The 24574-nt window shown below is 42.7% G+C and overlaps 1 protein-coding gene across 2 annotated transcripts in view; it reads left to right on the forward strand.

Moving 5' to 3' along the window:
* The window catches only part of LOC138580293 (cadherin-like protein 26), a 769589-nt gene extending 746453 nt beyond the window's left edge, over window positions 1-23136 (forward strand). The window contains exons 20-21 of one of the 2 annotated variants that reach the window (XM_069650709.1): window positions 16987-17076; window positions 21754-23136. In XM_069650709.1, the coding sequence (XP_069506810.1) occupies window positions 16987-17076; window positions 21754-22011 (348 nt within the window). In that variant the 3' untranslated portion in view covers window positions 22012-23136. The remainder of the gene's footprint in view (window positions 1-16986; window positions 17077-21753) is intronic. The other variant, XM_069650708.1, reaches the window with a different exon arrangement.
* Window positions 23137-24574: the final 1438 nt, after the last annotated feature.

The raw sequence follows: 24574 nt of genomic DNA on the forward strand, positions 1-24574 counted from the left end.
CACCAAAATGGTCTGTTGGCTATAGAACAAGATGGCCAGATCGAGTTTCAGAATCACAGGTGTGAAGACACAATGCTTGATGCTCAAGTGGACGCTCATATGGCCATAGACATTCCAGGGGGCATGACGGGTGGGTTTCAGAAGCAGGTGGTTTAAGCAGAGAAAGTGGTGCCATTATTCGTGATCTTGGTGTGGCTAGAGCAGGGACATCATTGCACCAAAATGCCAGGGGTAGCAGAAGTGATATCACATGACCATTGATATCTGATGACATCACAAGAAATGATGTCATGTGACTCCACCCCAAAGTGACATCCCGGAAAGCGATGGTACACAACCTTTCACCCCTGGGAAAAACAGGAATTGGCATCACATCTAATTGTTTCTAAGTACACTACGAAAAATATGCTTACGATATCACTGTAATGTGATATACATGTCATGCAACAAATATACATACAATATCACCCAACCTGTGTTGGTACTCATTTGTCAACCTCAGAAGGATGAAAGGCTGAGTTGGCCTTGCCGCGGATGCTACAGCTATCTTACCGGCTATAGTCATTCCTGCGTGGGCCTACAAGATGTTTAAAAAATACATACCATTGGGAAGGTTCATAACTGTGTATTAAAGAATTCAGAGAAGCGCAGGGATAGCAGCGCACTCACACTCACATCTCATCCTCTGGGCACTCATTACCCCATGCATTCAAACAAACATCCTGAACAGCATGCCAGGGAGATAGGAAAGATAGACACATTGCAACAAAGCAATAATTGTGGCGCAATGAAATCAAGGACCACTTTATGTGCTATGGCCAAATATTTCTACACTGTACACATGCTCAACACAACATATTTGTTATTCCTGGACTTTTTTATTTGGGCTCACTGTTCAAAGTGTTACACTTGTGGAACCCCCTTTGTTTAAGAGGCTTGAACAAGAAAGCCAGCCACTCCAGAAATAAAGAGCCACATGGCACTGTCCAAAGCCCAGGAGGTTCCATTTATACAAACTATACCACCTGTGTAGCAAGGGAGACCTCAGGGGTCACAGCTGCCACCCCTGGTGACCCCCAAATGACGTCCCCAGAATGTGCTTCTTCAATAAATAAATGTTATGTTATATTATGTTATGTTAAAGGATTTGTAATGCGCACCTGATACCCGAAGGCTGATGGGCGCAGACTGACAAGCACAAAACAAAACTACACATGCAGCAGAACTATAAGCTATCCGTTGTTACAACTAGCAAGGCTCTAAACAAAGAGTAATGTATTCAGCTTTTTTCTAAAAAGTTCTGTTGAGACCAGCGTTCTTATTGAAGTTGGGAGGGCATTCCAGGCGGTGGTCGCCCCTACTTCAAAAGACCCTTGCCTTGTTTTGTTGATCTTATGCTGAGGTACAATGAGTATATTTGAGTTATCCGATCTCAGTGACCTTCCCTTATCTTTCATGATTATGGCTTCCTTCAGGTATGATGGCATTTGACCTACAATACATTTTTGAGTGATCAGAAGGAGCCTAAACCGAATTCTTTCTCCAACCGGTAACCAGTGAAGGCTCCTTCTGGCCTCAGAGACATGATCTCTTTTTCTCAGGCCCTTCACTAATCTTACTGCCCCATTTTGGATTACCTGAAGGCGATGGATCTCAGTCTGGGGGATGCCCACCAAAAGACTGCATCCATAATCTAATTTTGAGCCAATAATGGCTCTAGCCAGAGTTTCTGATTTTTTTTCAGAAATTAACGGGTGAAGATAGCGGAAAGGTTTAAGAAAATAGGAGGCTGACGAGACGAGGCTATTCACCTGCGCCTTCATATTTAAATGTCTGTCCAGACATACGCCCAAAGTCTTAACCTTGGATAAAGTTTTAATAACACAACTTTCCAAGTTGACATTCTTATATTCTGCTCCTAATTTATTCAATTTGCTTGGAGAGCCTCTGAGGAGAAGCTCAGTTTTAGCACTGTTCAGGGCCAAACATTGGACACCATCCAGATTTGAATCTTCAAATAGATTACATTAATGAAGGCTTCATCTTTTTGATGTATTCCTGAGATAGGTAGGATGCGTTGCGTGTCATCCGCGTTATTGTCAAACACGATCCCTTCCTCTTCCGGCATCTGGAAGAAGGGGATCATGAAATTGTTATAAAAACACGGAGACACGCATGCTCCCTGTGGGACTCTGTACAATAAAAGCATAGGTTCAGCGTCTGCCAATTCACTGGCAACTCTGATTTGCCTATCCTTTAGGAAGGATAATATCCCTTGGATGGCCTCTTCAGAAAAAGACGCATTCTCTCTTAACCTGGTGGACAGAATCGAATGGTCCACCAGGTCAAAGGCCGCGGAAAGATCTAAAATCATCAATAAGGCAAATGACGTCAAATTTGAAAGAAAATCCAAATGACATCAAATTTGGAAGAAAATCAGTATGCACACCTCAGTTACACCTATACTGTAAAGATTCGTCCCAATACCTGCTGCACAGACAGCACTAGAGAAAATAAGGGAACTAGTGCAATGAAATGTATTGTGTTGGGCAATGATTACTAGTTCAAATAAACCTATTACGAGAAATGAACAAAACAGCTATATATAACTATTCTTAGTTTATCATTGGAGGATTACACGTTATTTAACAAAACCCTTTTGACCATGTACACTAAAATTACAGAATAAATCACACAACCACCAACAATTTCGGATGGTTTCGAAAAATGTTTGAACTTTTTATGCAATTTGTCAAAAAATGTGTGAGGGCTTAACCAAACAAATGTCCTGCCGAGAAGGGCAGGCTTTCAACCCATGTTTGGCTTTGTATATTTTTTATTTTGTTTCCAAGCATGTGCAACCGCGCACACTGCAAATAGATACAAACATTGACAATGCCAACAGTTTGGGCTTTTGTATAGGCATGGAAAAGGCACAGGAAGGCACTTGCCAGGCACTGCTGTAGTGGTATTAATTGCCCATTTATGGTAGCAGGTGATATGCATGAAATATACATATTTATTCTAGTAGGCCCTGCTCAGTGAGTCTGACTAGCTCATGTTAGAAGCAGAAACAATACTGGCTCTATTTCTAGGACAATACGGCCAAGCAACTGTAATACAGAACGTGGCAAATGGGGCAGCCAACATCCATGATTCCTTACAGGGGGCAATCAATAGGATTCCGGAGCAATCATATTGCCCTGTTAAGGTTTAGTAGTAGGAGAGTTTTTCTCTAGTTCATGTGCCCCCAAATCACTCATGAATGTGTGTGGCTCACTGTGTTTTTTAAAAAGGAATCCCGCCGACATGTTTAGGTCAGTTTTGGGGCAATTTGATCACCCCTAATTGCAATCCAATACTACTATTAAGTTATGTAAAATACTTGTAAATACTAGCAGTTGCATTCTATTATTCATTACGTATTATTTGTATTATTAGAATGCATTAAACATTAAGATCTCTTTGCCGATGTTCAATGCATATAATACATGCATATGTCTAAAATATAGCTATTTGTAAGTACTGAAACATGTGTGCTCTGATTTAACTGGCAATACTACAAAACAGCACACCTAAGCATGTACCTCACAGTAAAGTAAGTGAGACATTGCTAGAAAGGGAAATACCACAACCCACGCCTTGGACGAGACAGAACATTAATTATGTGCACGTTTTCAAAATATTTTATATGCATCATTCTTTACATTGTTGCTAATATGTCTTTATTTGTATGCATTAAGCGCTTTTGCCAAAGCACTGTTACATAGTAATTAAATGGTACAACAACATGCAGATTACATTAGAGGAGACTTCCAACAAAACTTAAGAAATCAAGAGGTAGTAAGAAAAAGAAAATGGCGCTTAAGCAGAGCACAGATACAAGTCACAAATACTATGCATTGAAGGAGCGTCCCAGTGTCTAGTGCACGAAGGGGTGCACGAAGGGGTGTACAGGGAAACTAGAGAAGATAAATTATAGAGCAGCTAGACCATATAACTATGTATAAACAGTACATAGGACATTCAGTAGAGTTTGCTAGTGGAAAGCGACTCAACTGCTAAATTGTATGATCATGATCGGTCAATATTTGGATTTCAAATCAAGCTCTTCAAAAAATATATGTTCATAATCTATCCACAAACGTGTGATCAAAGCAGAACAGATGTAGATAGTTTTACAATTAAAGAGCAGAGCTGCACTACCGTAGGACAGAAATACAAGGTTAAGCGATAGAGGCATTAAAAATAAGATACATTGGGAAGAGGATGCAGGTCTGTCAGTTGCCATTTCCAATCATTCATCTACTGAGCTATTGACATCTTCAGCCGCAATCATGTTCACAGCTGGGGTAGGGCCAATGACCAATGTGAAGGCGACCCTGCGCTAACCCTCACGAGATCTGTCATCTCTTGCCGTTACTTAGCCACGTAGGGTAAAGCTGTAGCCTGGCTTTTGGATTGCAGATGTGGGATGACAAACAAACGTGTGGCACAAGCAAGCAAAGATCAGGAAAAAGCAAGTACAGACTCCAGGAAAACATACATTTTCACAGTCTGAAAAACAGAGTGCACCCATTGCAGCTAGTCCAGAAAGAGAAATATTTATTTATGTATTTTATGTGTACATGTATAGCAGCGCACAAAGCCATGGGCTTCTAGGCCCTAGTTACAGTGAAAAAGTCACAGTGCAATGATAAGGAAGGAGGGGGAAGGTGTGTCAGTTGAAGAGCAACGTTTTGAGCTGCTTCATGAAGGTCGTTGTAGGTTTATATGGATTTTAAGACCATTGCACTGGGTGATGGGAATTTGCTGGACGATTTGACTACTTCTCAGAAGAAATGGATCTTTTGTGGAGCAATGGTGGGGAAGAAGCTCATTTTGAGACATTGGAAAGCATCTACCCCTGGTACTATTGAGGAATGGATTGCAGAGATGCATTCTGTAGCGGACATGGAGAAAGTGCTGCATAGGAGAGAAAAGAAAGATGCATTATTTAATAAGATTTGGGGAAAATTCCTTTTATTGGATTAGACCTGTTTTATTGATTGTAATGTGACTCCTGGGGGCAGGGGGGTTTCAGGTGTATATAGTTAGTTGGTTTTGCTGTGATTATTGCCTGATGTTTAATTGTTGTACTTATGTTGTTATGATGTTATCCTTTTGAAAATAAATTATAAAAAAAAAAAAAATGAAGGCGTTGTAGGAGGTGGTGTCTCTCGGATGTGGGGGTAGCTTGTTCCAAACTGTCGGTGCCCGGACTGGGAACGTGGATCTCTCTGCTTTTGAGTGCATGAACCTAGGTATGATAAGGCAGTGTTTGTAGGCAATTGAACCCACGCCTAATAAGGCAGTGTTTGCAGGCGGCCCCATAAAGCCTACGACTGATGGCCAAAACAAAGGACTCTGAAACATAACACTTTAAAGTGCTCTGATAACAAAAAAAATCGAACCACATCATGTGTATTTAACAGTCTCTCTACTCCTAAAGCATCAGTCAGAACCTAGAAAGGAAGTGGCAGCATGAGGACTTGTTGATCTCAATTCTTCAGATGTATCTTATGTTTGTTCAGGTAATTCCATGAAGAAACTGGATCAAGTCCCTAGCCAACTGCAAGCAGGTGCTGATGGGAGGGTCCTGAAGGTGTGCTCCCATGGGACTAGCCGTCAACCTCAGCATAAACCTCGGAACAGATGAGAGAACAACATAATTCCTAGCTTATTACATTATGTATGTCAGAGCTTTATAGAACATGAACACAATGTTTACCATTGAGTCTGAAAAGAGGTCAATGGAAAGCAGGTTTACAGATATTCGTGTAAACGCACTTTGGTTGTTATCATGCAGGCAGAAGGGGGCATCTTAATAAGCATAAAGGGGTGCACAAATTCACATTCCCCTGCAGGCTCATGATTGATCTCACAGTCACATTTAACAGTGATTGAGTATTCCATCAAATCCCAAATTGAGTTAAGCTGCTCAAGTGTGTATTGGCACATACAGCAAAAAGGGAACTCATCCATGGCATCCCCAGCGTTCACTGCATGGTATTTCTATAGATGGCATTGACTGACATTCAATCCTGGAAGAGAAGGATCCTCCTGTCTGTGAGACCGTATGTGAGACCGTATGGGTATGAAGGGTCCTGTTTGTATAGCTCAGGAGGATAATAGCCCAGGTGAAATGTGCTCGCCTTGGAAGCAAGACAACACAGAGCAGCACAGGTTTGATCCCTGGGTCCACACTTAGAAACCTCTGGGTATTAAGCGTGTTATAAATAACCAATTACAATTACAATAATGACCCACAGGCGCTGCCACTGACCCATTTCATGGACACCCAGGCTCATTCCAAGCTTAGTGAAGTGTTTGAGCAATACAAAATCTGGGTGATCAGATCTGTCATGCTGCACAGTGTTGAGAGATACGGGAGCCTGCATGGATCGGAATACTGCTGGATCATTCACCTTTTCACTGCACGGATGTGGTCAACCAGGAGATATCTATGCACTGCAGAGTGCCTAGAGCATGCAACCATCAGAGAACTGGTCTAGTGGATGACATTGTAACCCTCCGCTCTGGAGGCCATTCAGTTCAAAAGATTGCTCCTGTTTTTTGCTGATGCAGCAGTACTTGACCCCATGTATTGAATTGATCCACTTCAGTTCTGTGCATAATGTGCATGGACTAATCCTCGCACTGGCACTGCGTACATGCAACGTATCTGTATGCATGAAGCGCATATTGTGTGGTTGTTTGCTGTTGCCTCTTCTGAGCCTTGTCAGGGTTCACAGGGTGTTTAATCTACATGGGATGCATTTAATGTACACCTGGGAGCTGCAGAATTGAACTCACATTCTCTGTGGCCTCTATTTAACCAGTGGCATTACATGACCTCTGCCTTCAAAGACCACCAAAGAACTGTCATTGCAAAGTCGTTGGCAATGATGACATACTAGACATGTGTTACAAAATCTAACATGTATGTACAACTGATACATGACTTAAGAATCTCACAGAAGTAGATAACGTCCAGGCAAAGTAGTTGCATAGTGTTAGAAGATGCAAGCCTAGGTAAGGACTTCATTTGACACAGAATGTGAAGCCAATAGCTCCTCCCTACTTTCTGGGTGGAAGACATTGTGAACAGAAATGCCTGATTCTCTCCGCTCATTGCTACTGGAAGCTCAAAATATAATTCATCTAAAATCTGAGAGGCTGAAGGCATAGTGAGTATAGTAGAGATGACAAGAGAAAGAGAGAAAGGAGTGAGTGAAAGGGGGGACAAGGAGAGAGAGAGAGAGAGAGAGAAAGAGAGAAAGAGAGAAAGAGAGAGAGAGAGATTGAAGGCAATAGTAACAATGCAGTATAATGATTCTTTTCCAGGGCTTTAAATGATTGGCCCAATAGCAAATTAAAGTGCCATATAACATGCAACTGTGACATTCCACAGCACTGCTTCCCGCTGCTTACCAAGAAACAATATTTAAACATTACACCATTATTTGATGACTGACCTATCACCCGGGTGAAATGTTTAGTTCAAATTTCCATAATGGAAGATTTAATACAGGCACTCGCATAAATGCTTAGGTCTAACCTGTGTTAGTACCTGCAGACCAAACATGTCAGCCATTTTTCAGTCAGGCTGATTTGCATACCATGTTGACTCCTCACTGCCAGATTATGTCATTCATGAAATCAATGGGCGCATGGCTCCAGCTCAATCTTATACTATGCTCTTTTGATCCTGCTGTACTGGACCCCATCACACTTTGCTCAGTTTCTTCATCATACTGTTTGACATTCTCTTGTCCATTCAACCCTTCTCTTAGTTAACCACTTTGCACACACACTTATATCCACATCTATGCATTGCACTCTTTGTCACCCCCTCTCAAAATATTTCTAAAACTTGGAAATTGGAGGCTATATTTATTTATTTATCTATTTAAATTCTTGGTAGAGCTCCAAAATCGCTGCAGGCCTCACAGCGTACATTAAACAAAACAGAATGGACAATCCGAATTGAAGGAGGATCGAAGTCAGAGAGCACAGAACTAGGGAGCGGTAAAAAGGAAGGTCTTCAAGTTCTTTTTAAAGTCTTTCAAAAAAGAGGAAGACTTGAGATAAAGTGGGATCGAATTCTACAATGCTGGGGCCAGGACGTCAACATTTGTTTTTCATATTTACCCAAACGGAAGCAAGGCTGGGAAAGTCTTGCCTGTTCCGGAGACGTTAGAGAGCGTCCTAGGATGTAACGATGAAGCCGTGCTGAGAGGTAACTGGGTGTAATGGCATTCAGGCATTTGAACGTGAGTGTGAGTATCTTGAAAGATACCCAACTCCCGATTGGATGCCAGTGTAGGTTTTTTCAGGCTTCAGTGATAGAATGACATCTTGAAAGACCAAGCACAGAGCGAACCGTGCCATTTTGAGTGGAATGACTAGCTGCAATGTTGGTGGCAGATGTACCGGCCAGAAGGCTATTGCAGTAGTCCAGCCGCGAGTTGATAAGAGCAGTAGGCAAGAGGAACATATTGTTCACAGATAGAAAGGGGTGTAATGAGAAGAGCTGTGTGTTGATCCAGCCGCATGTGGCTCGTGTTTTGACCACATGAAAGCGCATAGAAAGTTCAGAGCCAATGGTGACCCTGAGCGTCTTGACGCTTTGAACAACAGGTATGCATGCGGAAACGTAACCCTCCTCTAATTTCCGAAAATGCTCACCTCTTCATAGTTCATGCTCAATGGATGATGGGGTACCTAAACTCACACATTGCCCTATCAAAACAACCAAGGCTGTCTAGTTCACAATAAGATGCCACATTTACGTAGAAACACCAAGGTTTGGAAGGAATGGGTGAAGATCCAGCAGTACACCACATACCATGAGCTGCACAGTATATAACACAGTTTGTGAACAGGTGATTAACACCTTAAAAGACACAACTTCACCTGAAGAATTCTGCCAGACAACAAAAGGTAGCTCTTCTCAGCTTTCAGTATGACCAGGGGAATCAAGCACACCATTATTCTCTCCACTCTCACTGTGTACTCATCTTGACAGCTCATCTTCTAGCGGCGTCTCCAAAGAATTTACCTTTATCATTCTGCAGACTCCTGTTGTGTCTATCCTTCTATGATATGTGTCAGGTTTCCTTCAAATACTCTATGGAGAGCATCATGACTCCTGTTATAATGTATTCTACATGCTCTTTCAAAATCAGCAGGTGACCATGAAAATATTCCAAAAATAGTTATGGCTTTTAAGAAAAGTAATTCTGCATCCTGATACCTTCACCAGTTGCAGAACTCTCTCAGGATGTCGTGATGGAGATTGAAGAATGCTATTTGTTAGTCCTTTTCAAGCATGTGGGGTATAATCCAGCGGTTCACTGCATACAGGATGATGCTTATATCATTTTATGCTATATTACATGATAGGCCTTCTATAAAAAGACTTTCTAGCAACCTTTGATACATAAATGCATTTCATGCTGTTAGTGTATGTAAGATACTCAGCTATTTGATTGACTTGTCAGTGAGGGATATGATCAATTAGGCCATATTGCTCCATGGGCAGTGGTTTGACTTGTGTTCTTTGGGAGGATACTCGCCTACTGCATCTACTTTCCAACACTTGCCTCCAAGCCTAAAATAACACAATTACCATCCATTGTTTCCATCATACCAAACCCTTGCCTAGAAGACAAATATCTTTTTTTGCTTGTGTCTGCTGCGGGACAATGTCTTAATGTTTGGTACAAAATGACACCTCAGGTAGAAGGTAGTAGGGATCAAAGCAAACATGGAAAACATTTGTATACAACAGAAGGTGGGCAGTGAGGGTAAGGAAGGGAAAGCATGAACACGAACATGAACATGATAAATATTGAGGTGGAAAGGATGTCTGAGGTGTAGAGCAGACATGAGTGAGAAAGGATTACCAACACTTTCTTCCAAAGGGGTGTGTGAAACGGAGGGGTGTAGGTATGGCCATGACCTCAAGAAGATGGAAAGAAGAAAGGGTGAGTTGAAGATTTTAGTAGCTTCCGGAAAATTCTCTTAGGCATGAGTCTGTGGTGACTCATCAAGGAAGTAGATGAGAGCAGGGTGTTGGGGACTAGAGTCTGGATCCTGAAATAGGGAAGTGGCTGGAATGCTATGTTCAAGTGGCTTCCATATGCATGGTGCCTGTCACCATACCACCACATTTGCTCCCAGCCATCTCTGTGTCCTAGTTGGCAAGCTCCCTTTTCGAGGGTATGGCCTTGCATCACTGTGTACAGCAGAATCACGATCTAGCATGCAGATGTGTGACAGGGCCCAAGACTCAAAGAAAACAGTCTCCAGGAGACCAGGACAAGAAGTAATGGATCAAAATGTTTACACCAAAGAACCCAATTAAGATGTGCAGGGACAACTAAATGCCCCTCCGTGACTGCAAATTGGCATTTCCTCTGGAACAGAACATCAGAATGAAATACCCTTTGTAGGTGCATTAATGGACATGTTCTAAACCAAGAGATTTGTAATTTAAAGTATGAGTTGAGTCAAGAGAAGTGATAAAATTCAGATACTTTGTGCATACCCAGAAATCATGTTATCATTTGGGGCCAATTGTTCCCAAGTGAAGGTAGCCTTGGTTGTGCTTAATTTACCAAAACCGCCATATGGGTAACCTCAGGAGTTATCACTAAGGAAGAAGGACATTTCTGTGATGCTGATATTTTGATATTCTTCAAAGCCTGGGGAGTCCCCTTGATCTACTCTCTTTAGTGTTCTTTCATGGAGATTGTTAGGGAGAATTCTCCAAAATGGCTAATTTCCCTTACCTACTGAGTCCCTTAGCAGCTTTGCTGGATTTCTGGGATTTATATGTTTCCCCTGGTAAGAGTGTGAGCCTTTTTTTCCCACTCGTACATGTGTTTTTGCTGTGTGTGTTTAACATTTTTGTGTTCAGAAACTGTGGAGCCTCACCTACGCCATAGGCATCATCTTTTTACTGTGTTACACAGCACCTTCAGTGCAGTGGCCCAGGGTTGTCTTTTTCAGACTTCCCACTCAGACTCCATTTTCTGGGACTGACATGTAAAGTTGTCATTGACTTTATTAGTCCTTTTAAATCCACAGACCCAGTACAAACTATCTTACATAGGGTACTGGAAAGGGTTACTAGTTATCCCTTTTTGCCAGTCTCTCATGCAACCTTGTTTCATTCCCTTTTCATCAAGACTTGGCTGGTGGCAGTGGTAATTACCCTATTTTTCCTACCACTGAAGTGGGAGAATGGAACAAAAGGCTCCCACCAATCCCCTCTCGCCCCTGGCCTAGAGGATCACGGCCCAGGCACCCGCCACGAGAGGAGTTTGCCCATCTACCAGACGACCAAATACCCTGGTACAGGAACATACGGATGTGCCCACCCGCCTGCCCACCAGCCTGCCCTGCCCATGCCGACACCTGCGGCATTGATGGACTCTACTGAACCATCCAGCACTAAATCAACACATCGTTAGAGATGCCATGACGACCTAGCCAACGGTCAGCACACCCGTGCAAACATGCACACTGGACACTCCCACACCAATCCACACGAAGAACATACTCAGTGCTATGACGTAGGTGACGGACACACCCACGGACGTGCATCTTTATTATTTTTCACATTGGCTTTTCAAAATGCAGAAACGCAAGACGCACAATGAACTCATCTAAAAAACTTGCTCACGCTCCTCCTAAACCCATGCGCCATAATGAGAAATATAACGAAGACACGATACTGGGGATAAGGCAATATGATACCATAACCTAAAGCACCTGCGTATGAAACGGCTCCACCTATACACCAGACCCAAGTAGGCCGCAAGCAAGAGCTTCCATGAACATTGAATAAGCAAGAGTTTGGTTGCTGACCCTGCAGAATGAGCCCGGCGAAAGCAGACAGTCAAGGGCACAATGTTGCAAACTCGCATGCCGCAAGCCGACGCCAAGGTCACACCTGCAAATTAAGCCAGGCACACAGTGGAAAATGCAATATTAATCGAGCAGAATTCTGCCTCAACCACGGTCTCACCTCACGTGACCAAGCCGAACCTGACAGGGTGCCAGGCCCAGGAGGAGGGAGGCGCCTGGATCCCACGGTTCAAGACACAGGCAGATACAATTAAGCGACTCAATGGACATCTGCAGCGGTGGGAGTAGTCGGCCTTCCTGCATATGAATAAATCCTCACATTGTCTGCACATACTCATAGTGAAACATTGTTGCAAATGACAGGTGCACCGCGAGCTGGGAACAGCGATGGTCCCAGACTGGGGGGCTCGCGAGTGGACCAATCAGAACATGAGGCTCTTATCACTGACGCCATTAACATTGACCAATCCTCAGGGGTCTTCATGTAACAATTTTCATGTATCAAATTGAAGGGACAACCCAAGTATACCACCTGACTAACCCTCGACCACTAACAACGCTCTCTATACGTATGCTATACTAACCCTACCACTCAAGGAACCAATCCAGAGTGGCGATAGGTTTTTTGCTAACTCTCCCAGGTGACGCAAGTAGCGCGTCATACTAAGGTAAAAAGGGACTGCAAGCCCACGATTAGGAGAGAGTGTCTGGACGGACGCGTATGATCCTTGACCCATCCCTGCCATTTTGTCTAATAAAGAGCACAACCACCTTGCTTCTTGCGTGTGTCTCATACTCTGTTGTTTTTGGGATATACGGGAGGAGTTGGGGCCTCCCTGCCCGGAGGTCCGCGGACGGCCCAGCCGACCCCGGGAGAATTTCCCCCCGACACTGCGGTTATATTAAATAGCCCTGGTATTGTTTTAGGCTATCTTGGTAGCCTTGAACTTAAACCCGCTGGACCATATTTGTTTCAAATTGGTTCTGGCTGGGTTTATGTACCATTTCTTTTTGTAAAAGTATTTCTTGTGTTTTTCTCTGCGTGCCAAAACAGGTTTGGTTCCTTTGATCGCCGTCCTTTTGCGGGCTTCTGCACATAAGACCTCCTTAGGCGCCTGAAAGTCTGGGTAGGCAGGATGTGAGGGAGGGGTTTTAGGACCCCTGCCATGGGCTCCTTAGTAACCGAAGTCGCACTACTGTTTGATTGGTAGGTGACTATCCCGCCAGGACAGCCACCCTGCTGTGTGAATGACAGCCAGGCTGTGTGAATGGGGGAAAACTGCATCAAAAAAGCAGATCGCTGGGGCTGGAAAGACAGAGTTACTACTGAATTGAGAGAACCGAAGAGAAGCTGACAGAAGAGGACCTCTATCATGACTGAACCTCCCGGTGAAGCCCTGCTGCGCTTTCCAAATCTTCAAACTTCGTAGACAGGGAAGATCTTCTCCCCTTGAGCTGCTGGGAACAACCAGTTCACCAAACAGAAAGCCAGACCTCCCTCCTCAGGTCGAATATGCTGTACAGAGCTACAGTGAACCGGATAGCCAGGAAGGTTGGACCCTGCTTGGGATTTAAGGAGCACATCTTTTATTCGTCATTTTGCTCTGCTGCTGGTTTCTTCCCTGGGCAGTGCAGGGCCCTCCAGTCTTCCTACATCGTGTCAGTCCGACAGTTGCTTCAGGAACCGTGAGCCTGCAGGAACTGCCAGGAACGGCCGCCTCAGCTACAGCCTCTCCCCCATTTAAGGTACTGTTCCAAATCTGGTTGTTCGTTTCGTCCAGCTGTGGTGAAGGTGTGTGAAACCTTTCGCCAATCTGAGGGCTTGTCCTTCTCTATTCTTTAAAGTAACTTTTCACCTGACCAACTTCGTTCTGAACTCTTGGCAAAGACTTAACAGCAAACTACCCTGAACTGTGCGATCTTGAGCAAAATACTTTGACCCATTGACTTTGGCCCTAGCCTCTTGATTTGTTTGTTTGAATAATAGTGATTGTTGTCCTTTGTGTAACTATTGATACTGCTCACTTTACCCTTGAGATAAGTCTGGCTGCTCAGCCATCGCTACCACTTTACTGTGTAGTACAGGCTTGTACCAAAGCTGAATTTGTACTGTCACTTGTAGTCTTAATTGTATTTGGTGTTCCCAAAGGGTACTGCATATGATTCTGCCTAACAGAGATAGACAGGTGTAACTGACACTCTAGTGAAAAGATTGAGGATAGCTCAGGATGATAGCTCAGCAGCAACGTGCTTGCCTTGGAAGCAAGATGAAACCGAGCAACACAGGATCGATCCCCAGGTCCGCGCTTTGAACCCTCTGGGTATTAAGTGTGTTATAAATAACCTATCATACAATATCATCATTATCTTAGTGGTCAACCACTCCCCCATAATCTTTCCAGTAAATCAATTTATTTTCCTTAGTTCATGGCCTCTTCTTCTTCTCTTGCGCCAGGTCTCATGATCTCTTCAACTTAAGCCCATGTCACCTGACCACTTACAATTCACTTGTGTGACACGATATGTTACCTCTTACACTTCACGTGTGCTCCAATTCACATGGCCTCTTATAATTCACGTGTTCCACTTGGCCAATGACCCCTCACACTTCCCCCTTATTCCAACCCAGTCCCAGATTTTATTTTTAATATCCTTTCACTGTATCTGTCTCTCTCACTACCAATGTGCAGTAGTGTATTTGCATGGTATATAGAACCTTTTATTAACACTGCATTTGCATGTTCACATGCTTGTGCTGTGCTGCTCCTCTTTACTGTCTTTGATCGCCCATTGTGTCTTCCTTTGTTAATCTACTAGACATGTCCTATTTCATGGCACTCATATGCCTGACTCTTTTAACCCTGTGACATATCTACCTTTTAGAACACATCACACACACACCCTTTCCATGTACTCTATTTTGTCATTGCCACCATGTTACCTAATTCATATGCAAGATTGCATCCACTTTCATTCATTCATCGTTCACAGTCCTGCTATGAATAATCCATGTTCCCCTATCATCTGCCTTCCGTTCTTATGTTTCCCCACTCCATTCCAGTCTGCATTTCATGATACCCCAAAACAACCTCTTGAAAAAGTAAGCATGTTACAAATAACAAATGTGTGGCTGCACCTCTGATTTCCTTACCCAAAATAGGCCCACCTCTTAAGAATTCAGGGCACATTTGTCCATAAAGCAAGTGGGCTAGATGATGCCGTAGAGTCAACTAACACGATTCTCTTCAAACCACACGAAGATTTCACATTATGTACATTTTGCAACAGTTAATACGCTTTTGCATGTTTTGTTACAAATGTCTTCCCCCAAACATGATTGGTCAACCCAAAACAAATAAATCTAATCGCCCATCAATTCCCACACACTCTTGGATACATTCATTTTAACCACCATTGTCTTTCAACATACATTTGCATTATCTCATATTTACAGCACACCCCTTTCCGTTATCTTTCTGTAGCAGGTTGTGACATATCCACACATAACAATCCTAATTTATTACAGGTTCGATCTGTCCCAGGACCTCTAACCCTGGTCATGATGCACATGGCTTTACCAAGGATACTTCAACAATACAAGGAGGGAGAAAAACAAACAAGTTCCCTTTGAACTAACGATTGTTGGTGTCCTAATTTCATGTCCTAATTTCAAACTTGTTGTTGCCCTCATTTTATTTCATAACGACTACCATTTCAGCGTGCATGGCACATCCTGGTAATTCCTGAGAACCTGATTGAAACCCATAAACCATTGGTCCACTCTGCTATTAAGCACCCCTTGCACCGGGTTTGTTACTTGGCCCCAAACTGACCCTACAGATGGCTGGACTTCCCTGAACACTGAATTACAACTCCCATGTACTTTAAAAAACTAGATATCCTCTACACAATAGCACCAAGTGATAAAACCCTTTCCTGGCTGCAAATGACCATTTGTTGTTATTGTGGCTGCCTGAATGCAGTTAGCTGCCTTCTCCCAGACTTCGTATTCGATCAAATAACTTCCCAGGTCCCACAGATTTTATCTCACCATCCCCAGGTTTCTGCAGCTTGCACAACCTATGAGAGATCCACAATAAACAGATTCATGTATTCGCCATGTACCCCTTGTTCCTCAACTATCCCAAACACATTTCCCTGAAGACCATCGTATATGTATGTCTGTGCATGTATATTCAAGACTACCACGTCCCCTCACAGTGACTGCTCCATCCACGAATCTCCTTTCCCCGGTGCGCATATGAAGCTCCTTGCTGCTCATCTGTATGCGCAACGTGGCATGACACACAACTACTTTGTGTTCATATTGTATAGACAAACTTGCCATTATACTGCTACACACATGCAAATATAAAATGTATCAACGGAATACAAAGTAACACTAATGGTAACACAAATCACATTCTCATTAACTACACTGGATACATGCTAAATCACAACATCACAACAACATCAATGTCACCCCATTCACCAATATGGCACATGCTATGAGAAAGCTTCTTCCCCATTGAGACCATTATCAGCCACCACAACATAATAAATATATACATACATAAATATCATAACAAACACATACAACATGGATGTACTTTGCTGCTGGATGATGCACCCAGGTTACCTTGGCCATGAGGAAAGACTCAATATGGAGACCTTGAACACATTATTTAATCTGGTGGTGGGATATCACCTGGTTGTCTTTTTAACTCACCCCAAACTGCTATCTCACACAAAAGGAGGGGTCACTCTGTAAGAGTTTGAGACAGTGAATTGGGGTTTGATGTGGAAAATAAGCTCTGGTGGGGTGATGCACAATGTTTCATTTAGTTGTCTATTGCTACATGCACATGCGTGCAAGTTGTCACTAATGTTAATAAATAGAGTTTGTACAAAAACAATGTTGTTTTAAGCAGACACGTCAGATTCTTTTTTTTTTTTAAAGTGATGGATCAGAATACTGAGTTTAAGATAAAGGCTCCGGTCAATTGGCCCACACTGAACACCTTACCAAATATCTAATGCTGTTTCCTTGCTCTTTCTCATTGGCAGGCTGTATCAGGGACCCGCAGGACAAGTCTGACAACTAGCAGTTCAATGACCGACTATAAGATGAAGACACTGGAAACCTACCTCAAGCAGGTCAGTAACACTAGAATCAAATACCGTGTAATGTTCATGTTTTGTGATATTTCCGTTTCCAGGTTTCAATTTGGTTTTAGTTTTTATGTTTCACTTTTGTAAAGAGTATATGACATGACAGTAAAGTATGCAGCAAGGTAAGGGTAGAAAGACAGAAGGGTTTCTACTGCCGAAAGTCTTTCAGCCAAATGGCGGGCAAACATTGGAAAATACCATATCAACTCATTACTGTGTACAATGAAAGTAGAATGAGAAACACTCTGGTTATAATTACTTATTTCTATTTTGGGGATATCTATAGTGCGCACCTTGTCTCTGGGACAACAGAGAACTTCATCATCCAGACTGACAAGCAATACAATACACAATATAATGTGTTATCCAGTGGTTTATTATCTATAACACCCGATTAATTGGTATTTCATATGGCCATCCATAGTAGTATTCTAGAAGATCAAATGACAAATTACAAAGTTTAAAGCACCAGATAACAAATGTTCCAGATGTAAGATTGCTGGTTAATAGAGCAGATGTTAGACTACTGGTTAATAGAACAGGTGTCCAGCAAACTTGTTTAGCTAGACATGTTCAGCTGTTTCCTGGCTCTTTGGCTGGCTGGATGACAGTCTGTTATTCGGCATATTTTGCAATCCAACACCATTGTTTTCCCAAGGGTTCCTGATAACAAAGCTTTTACTATATACACACATTATTACCAGAGAACTGTTAATTACATGCCTATGGGTTCAACTGTATGACAGTGCCAAGATCTACAGATCAAAGAGTGATGGAAGTCCTTACTTTGTGTCTAACTGTGGTGCATGTGATAATTGAAGATAACAAGCTGTTTATAAATATTCATAAGAACAGAAGATTTGGACCACAGTCTTTGGAGGAATAAACATACCGCTTGGTTTGCTGTCTTAACATTTTTTTTTTGTTTCAATGTTTCTCAATAGTTATGATCTATTATAATCTATCAGTTAACATGGATGGGGGAGGTAGTTGTCATCACTGATGCAAGAGATAAGCTGCTATCTAAGGGATACACATTTGGAATAACATGTGTTAAAAATAACACTGATAATGAGTGGAAAAATATACTTATTCATGGACATCAGGGAACATATTTGAGGATTACAAGGATTCCATCCATTTTAAAACAGAAACTATTATATTAATTAAGAGGTTTTTTATTGATGAGTGTTGGGGTTCTAACATTAGGAGACTTCCCACTGTTTTAACAAGTCCAGTTTTCTAATACATATACTATAATGATGTGAAAACAAATTCCTATTAGAAATTAAAGACATGAGGATAATTTTCTTATTTTTACTTTGTTTCATTATTATTGTTTACATTTCATGCAAATATAAAATTCCTCATTTGTACCTCTTTGTTTTTAATTCTTCTACTTTACATTGGGTTATTTTGTCCAGGTAGTTTAGGAAATAACCATATCAGGGGAGCCATTAGAGAAAATGAGGATGCCAGTGATATTGTCTGACTACTCCACTCTGATGATGACCTGAGTGCTGGCATGAAAAAGAGAATTTAGGGGGATGATTGCTGAGTTTGTGTTGGTGTCCAAAAGTACCTGTTCATCAACAGTGCATGAAAGGACAAGGGATTACAAGGATACAGGAACATTTTTGTGATGCTGGAAATGCATCGGAGGGACAGGGCCTCTGTATCCTTGTCCTTAACTGCTTTTTATTGTGTGTTCTGTTGTGTTTTCCGCGCAGAAGTTCATGTGGGACTCTTGGGGGTGCAGCTCTCTTTGGTTTTGGTGAACAACCCATGGGATACCCTTATGGCACCCATGGGTAGGGGTACAACTCTATGCCCCTAGTGTATGTTTTTGGGCACCTGTGTGTGACCCGCAGAGCAGGGTACGGGCTGGTGGCAGCTCCGTGCTGAATTGACTGGTGCCCTGAGGGTCCTCCATTTTGGGATGCCCCGGCCCTGTCATTGGAATTGGTAGATTCCTGATTGAGACAAGATGGCCCCCGTGGCCTCTTGCTTCCATCGCCTGTTACCTTGATCTTCCTGTAGTCCTGGGAAGCCCTGACTCTGTCCCTTCCCCCTGACTGGCTGTTGGGTGGAAGTTCCATATATGGTAGTGTGGGGAAGTGCTGACCAGACTGGCTGGAGCCTTCCCAACGACTGCATGTTTTGGGTACGCCTGTGGGTGGGACCTGGGTGAATGGAGTTTGTGACGAATAGGCATTCTGTGTTGGGGGTGTCTAGTATCTGGTGTTTGGCACAATGACTGAGACAGCCCTGCCGGAAACTGGTATGAATGCAGTGTGGAGTGTTGAATGGCTGGGTACTTGTTCCAATACACATAACTTGTTGTGAGTGTCTGGAGAGAAGTGACAGGCCTGAATGCACTGTGTGACTGATTGGCTGCCTGCCTACATGAATGCCCTTCACCGTGATTGGATGCTTGAGTATGACCCAGCGGAATGAATGGGAGATCAACAGCATATCTTGGGAGCTCTCACTGCTAGGAATCGTGTTCAGAAGCTGAAGTCCACTACAACGAGTAACTGTAGTAACTGAAGCTTGACCTTGAAGCCCTGCTGGACGAGATGAATTGCTGTTACTCTCCTTCACAACCTGAAAGCTGCTGTGCCTCCAAGGACTGACCCAGAGAGGACCTGGTAAGGCGCCCTCTTCCCGAGCTACGAGGGACCATCGTGCATGAGCTGATCTTTGCCAAAGCTCCCTGGTAGACAGACCTTCGACAGGCTGCCAACCCAAGACGGGGACTGCTGCAGAATCCGAAGGAGAAGTGCCAGGACTGTTGTCTGCCACTGTCGACGACCGCCGTCGCCGACCGGAGCCGCCGTGCTCCCATTTGCCTAAGAACTTCCTTTGATCCATGGATGCTCTCCTCATCGTCACCGTTGTATCCTGCTGGAGAAGGCCTGACCGTCGACGTGCCGAGGAGCATCTGTCGGTAGGTTTCCCGCCACACAAAGACCCACAGAGACGCTGACAACTTGACACCCTTGCTGGGCCACAGTTCTTCAAACTCTTTGCGGTCCAGAACTATTGACACCGAGGTGCCCCGCACGGCTCTTCCCTGCAGGTCATTTACGCTTCCCCGTCAACGAGCACCGCTAGTAACGAAGCGGCCACTTCACTGTCGTAGCTCACCCTGTTCTCCGTCGGACATGCGACGACCCGTGACTCCTGCCTTAAAGGGAGGGCACTCAAGAAGGGCCGTTGATTCCCCGCCGAGGAACGCTACAACTCCAGGTACTTTGGGGTTGCAGAACTATTGGGAAGTCTGTTGTGAACAATATATGGACTGGGCTTGTATCTTTAACTTACAGGTTGCCCAGGTGGGGGTATCTCCACACAGAACTGTGTCTAGTGGTACGGGGGCAGCATTCTGCCAATTGTTCAACCATCTTGCTTTCCTTTCTCTCTCTACTGCTGGTTTCCTCTTTATTGATCTGTGTGACATTTTGACAGTATAGTTGATGCACTTTAATGAGATCTTATAATAGTTGTAGTACCACTGTAGAACTGTATATATTTACCATTCTTAATTTTCTGAGCACAAAGTGAGTTATTGTGATAGTGTACATAACCTTGAAGATTAATTATATAAAGACTGTGTTTTAACCGATCCAGTGTGCGGACATTCCTTTGTGGGTGCTTGGGGACTACACTGTACTTAACCAGCCCGCATCACCTTCCTGAGAAGCTAGGCCTTGATTACTCAACTACGTTACCAATAATAGAGAATCTTGCCTGGGGCCCTCTGTGCCTCTCCTCTACCATATAGAGAGCGGAAGTACAGACACCCCCCCTCCGGTCCTTTACAATGTTCAGGTGAATAAAATATTTTATTTTAATGAGTATTTTCAATTGAAAGGAGGCAGTTCTTTGGAGTTCTGACACAAAAAAAAGTGTGCAATGAGAAACATATATTACGTTTTCCACCAATCTTGAGGTTTAAAAAGGATATGAAGTAAAGTACATAATAAGAGTTGTTTTTTTAATACTTAAGATAGTTTCTCTTGCGGGTAGTTGGAGGAACTTCAATCTTAGATGGGTTGGATTTCACAAAAACCTGTGACAAACAGAACGTACACACAGAACAAATAGAACTGCAGTTGATAGCAACAGTAAGCAAGAGAACCTTTGATAGAGGGTGGTCCAATCTGCCGTTGATGAATGGTGCTGTCTTACTATGTGACCACAACGCCTAGCATTTCAAATGTTGAGCACAAACAGCATACATGACAGAAGCGTGCCCTGGATCACAGCGCTGTAACAGGAGGAGACATGACGGATGTAATTTTGAAGAATTGATATTTGTCTAGATGGAACTAGGGCAATAGGTCTAGTATAATATACACTACTTTACGTTAAAAGATGTCATAGCTAACTGAGAACTATGTGGCACTTTAAAGGAGTGAAGGCTGAGTTTCTTTATGTAACTGATGGCACTGTTTTATAAAGTATGTTATGTGTTTTTCATTCATCATCTGAAATAAGCACAGCTGTCCATTTGGTGAAGGCTTTTAGGTCGGCACATTTTTCGTTCAAAGACCCTGCTTGTGTTTTGGCAGCATGATGGTTCGCTTTAAATCTACATTTAAGCTGCATTGTTTTTTATGTACAGTTCACCATATTGGTATTTGTATCTTTCTCTAGACATTGCAAAATTCCACATCTAATGAGAATGATAAAGAAATGTACAAGCCCCATGTCTTCGCCGATGAAGGAGAACTGTCGAGAGCCTCATCTCTGGAAACAATCAGTATTGAAGGAAGCAACTTCAATCTTGACCGTCTGCACTTCCTGGGTTCCAAGTTCAACATTCTCGAAAATATCTGCGCTCAGGGAATAGAGCTGAACACACACTCCGATTATGAAGTGACCAGAAAATTAACCAGCTCCCTTTCTACCTAGCCGAGTGGCAACAGTGATGTAATCCAATATGCAAACATGCATCCTGATGATTTGTGAATGAGTGCGAAGAGGCACCTCTTTGGAGAACCTTTCATAGGTGCAATGATTCTGGCTTTTTATGGATAAACCGGGGTACCTATTTTGGAAAATTGCAAAACATTGCATCATATGGCTTTGGGGCAAAGCTGCCTTTCTGATTTTAGGGCATTTTATCTGTAGAGCAGCACGAGATGGGATGGCCCGTTTTCATTGAACATACCTAGCTCAGAAGAAGCCGGATGTTCTGTAGAATGTCATGAACTTAAATGTATACATTTTGGCTTTGCTTGTTTCCATTTACATACATTGTACAACAGAGACTGAAAATGTTATGGCGTTGGGGGGAGAAGAGCTCATATGGGTTGACAGGGAGTTTTATTACTACATTGTCTTAAATTGGAAGACTTTTAATTGATTCCAATATCCAAATTGTCGACATAACTTATGCTCACAAAAAAGATGTGGGATAATTTAATCACATATATAATGACTAATGCGGATGTTGAAAAAACCTGCAGTCATTATAGACAGGTAAGAAGTTGGTGTTCTGTATTTTGACGCAGTGCCTTAGGTGTGTACAAAGATTTGATGCTTTGGCTTATTTTTCAGTCTCAATGTTGTAGAGATGATAAGTAGTAAATGTGGCAGTGCGCCCATCCTGAGATGCCCAGAGGTGGTCCTCTGAGCGCGAGGAACTAGACGAAGAAGGGCTACTCTTATTGGGGACTTTTCAGAAGAACTGCAAGGGTAGTCTTTGTGTCCTACTTTTATATCTGCAAAATTCAAACATTTCCAGAACAAAGATTTTATGAAGTTGTGAAAACACCACTGGCATCAAGATGCAAGGTTTTGAATATTGTAACACAAGAGGGAAAATATATACAGGGATAGGTCACCTGCATAGACACTCTGGTTAAAATGTGGTCCACAAGAGACAGCGAATGTCAAAGGCACTCTGAAAGAGGCATACATAAATCCGGACTACTGAGATTATTCTCAATTAACTTTTTCTATCAATGAAATGATGTAATATTTTTAGTAAACAAACTAATAATTACTAAATTCCATTTCATTCTGCAAAATAGCGCTAAAAAAACAAAAAAAAACATTCAATCACATTGTCCAGACATGTGCATGTTTTGACATAATTTGCTTCTTCAGGAAGGCATAAGGATTGTAATTGTAATTAGAAATCCTGCACATCTCATTTGGGCTGGTATTTTCGAAAAAATAGGGTTCATTTGTAAACTATCTACCCAAGAAATGCACATTGTATTTTGGTGACCTGTCCCTGATAAAAGTAGTCTCAATGATCTGACCACCATCTGACCCTTACAAAGGCAGGCTGTGGGTGGCTACTTTTTTGTTTGCAATGGTGTTTTTCCCACACACGCCAATGCACCTGGTGCATATCCACAGCAATTATGCACATTTCCGACGGCTTGATCCTTACATAGTCTCCTCAAACTGTAACGGCTCATCGATGGCCCGAATGGATATCTCTCATTTGAAGCAATTCACCTGGGTGTAAGGATGCAGGGCACATGACTACCTCTCCAATAGAAATGCAGAACCTCTAGAGTCACCAAATTCATTGCTTCTCAATTATGGCTTAACAGTAAAGAAGTGACACTAAGAACCAAACCAACATTTATTTTTAAAGCTCTCTTTTTGATGCAAAAAAAAACACAATTGTACTCCTTTGTTTTGTCAAAAGTTACCTTTCATATTATTTGGGCGATCCACTAAAATAGTCAATGGGCCTCATTATGAACCTGGCGGTAGCCGTGCCCTTATTAAGGGCATGGCTGCCGCCGTTAATGATTTTTACCGGAGCACAGAAAAGGCCAATAACCGGGTCATGCTGACCTTGGCGGACCCGGTAATTGCCCTTTTCTGGGCGCTGGTAAAAATGAATCCCCATTCCCATTTGAGCCCTATAGGGGTCAAATGGGAATGGTGAGGATGCTAACAACGGGCCTGTTAATAACGGGCCCGTTGTTAGCATCCTGGTCTGCTAGTGGGTCCCGCTAAGGACGCCTGATCTGGCCAGGCATCCTGAGTGGCACCCGCAGCAGACTTCGTAATGAGGTGGCCCTGGATGAATGGTGCCAGTCCCTTACCGGCACCGTTCATTCCGGGGCCGGCTGGGTCGTAATGAGGCCCAATGCTTTGCAAAAATGAAATCCAATTATTTGATCACTTAAAACAGCATATTCCGTAAAAGTTAACCACATAGCAGAATGTGTGTTGTGCTTTCATTATGAGACCAAAATCTCATTGTGATTACAGACAACTACTTTCTTTTTCATCTGTGGCTTATGGAACTATACCCTAAGGGATTCAAATAATTCTTGTTTTAGAATATACTGAAGCTTGGTTCACATTTATCCTGTGTGGAAACAAGTCAAAATGGCAGCGTAAAAAATAATGTTATGCAAAATCTTCAGATGGATGTCTAAGTTAGTGAGAAAACTAAATGTTTTAATATGCTTTTTAAAAATGGAGGACATACGTTATAAAG

This window comes from Ambystoma mexicanum, chromosome 3p (assembly GCF_040938575.1).
Source record: "Ambystoma mexicanum isolate Mex_15411 chromosome 3p, UKY_AmexF1_1, whole genome shotgun sequence".
Taxonomy (NCBI): domain Eukaryota; kingdom Metazoa; phylum Chordata; class Amphibia; order Caudata; family Ambystomatidae; genus Ambystoma; species Ambystoma mexicanum.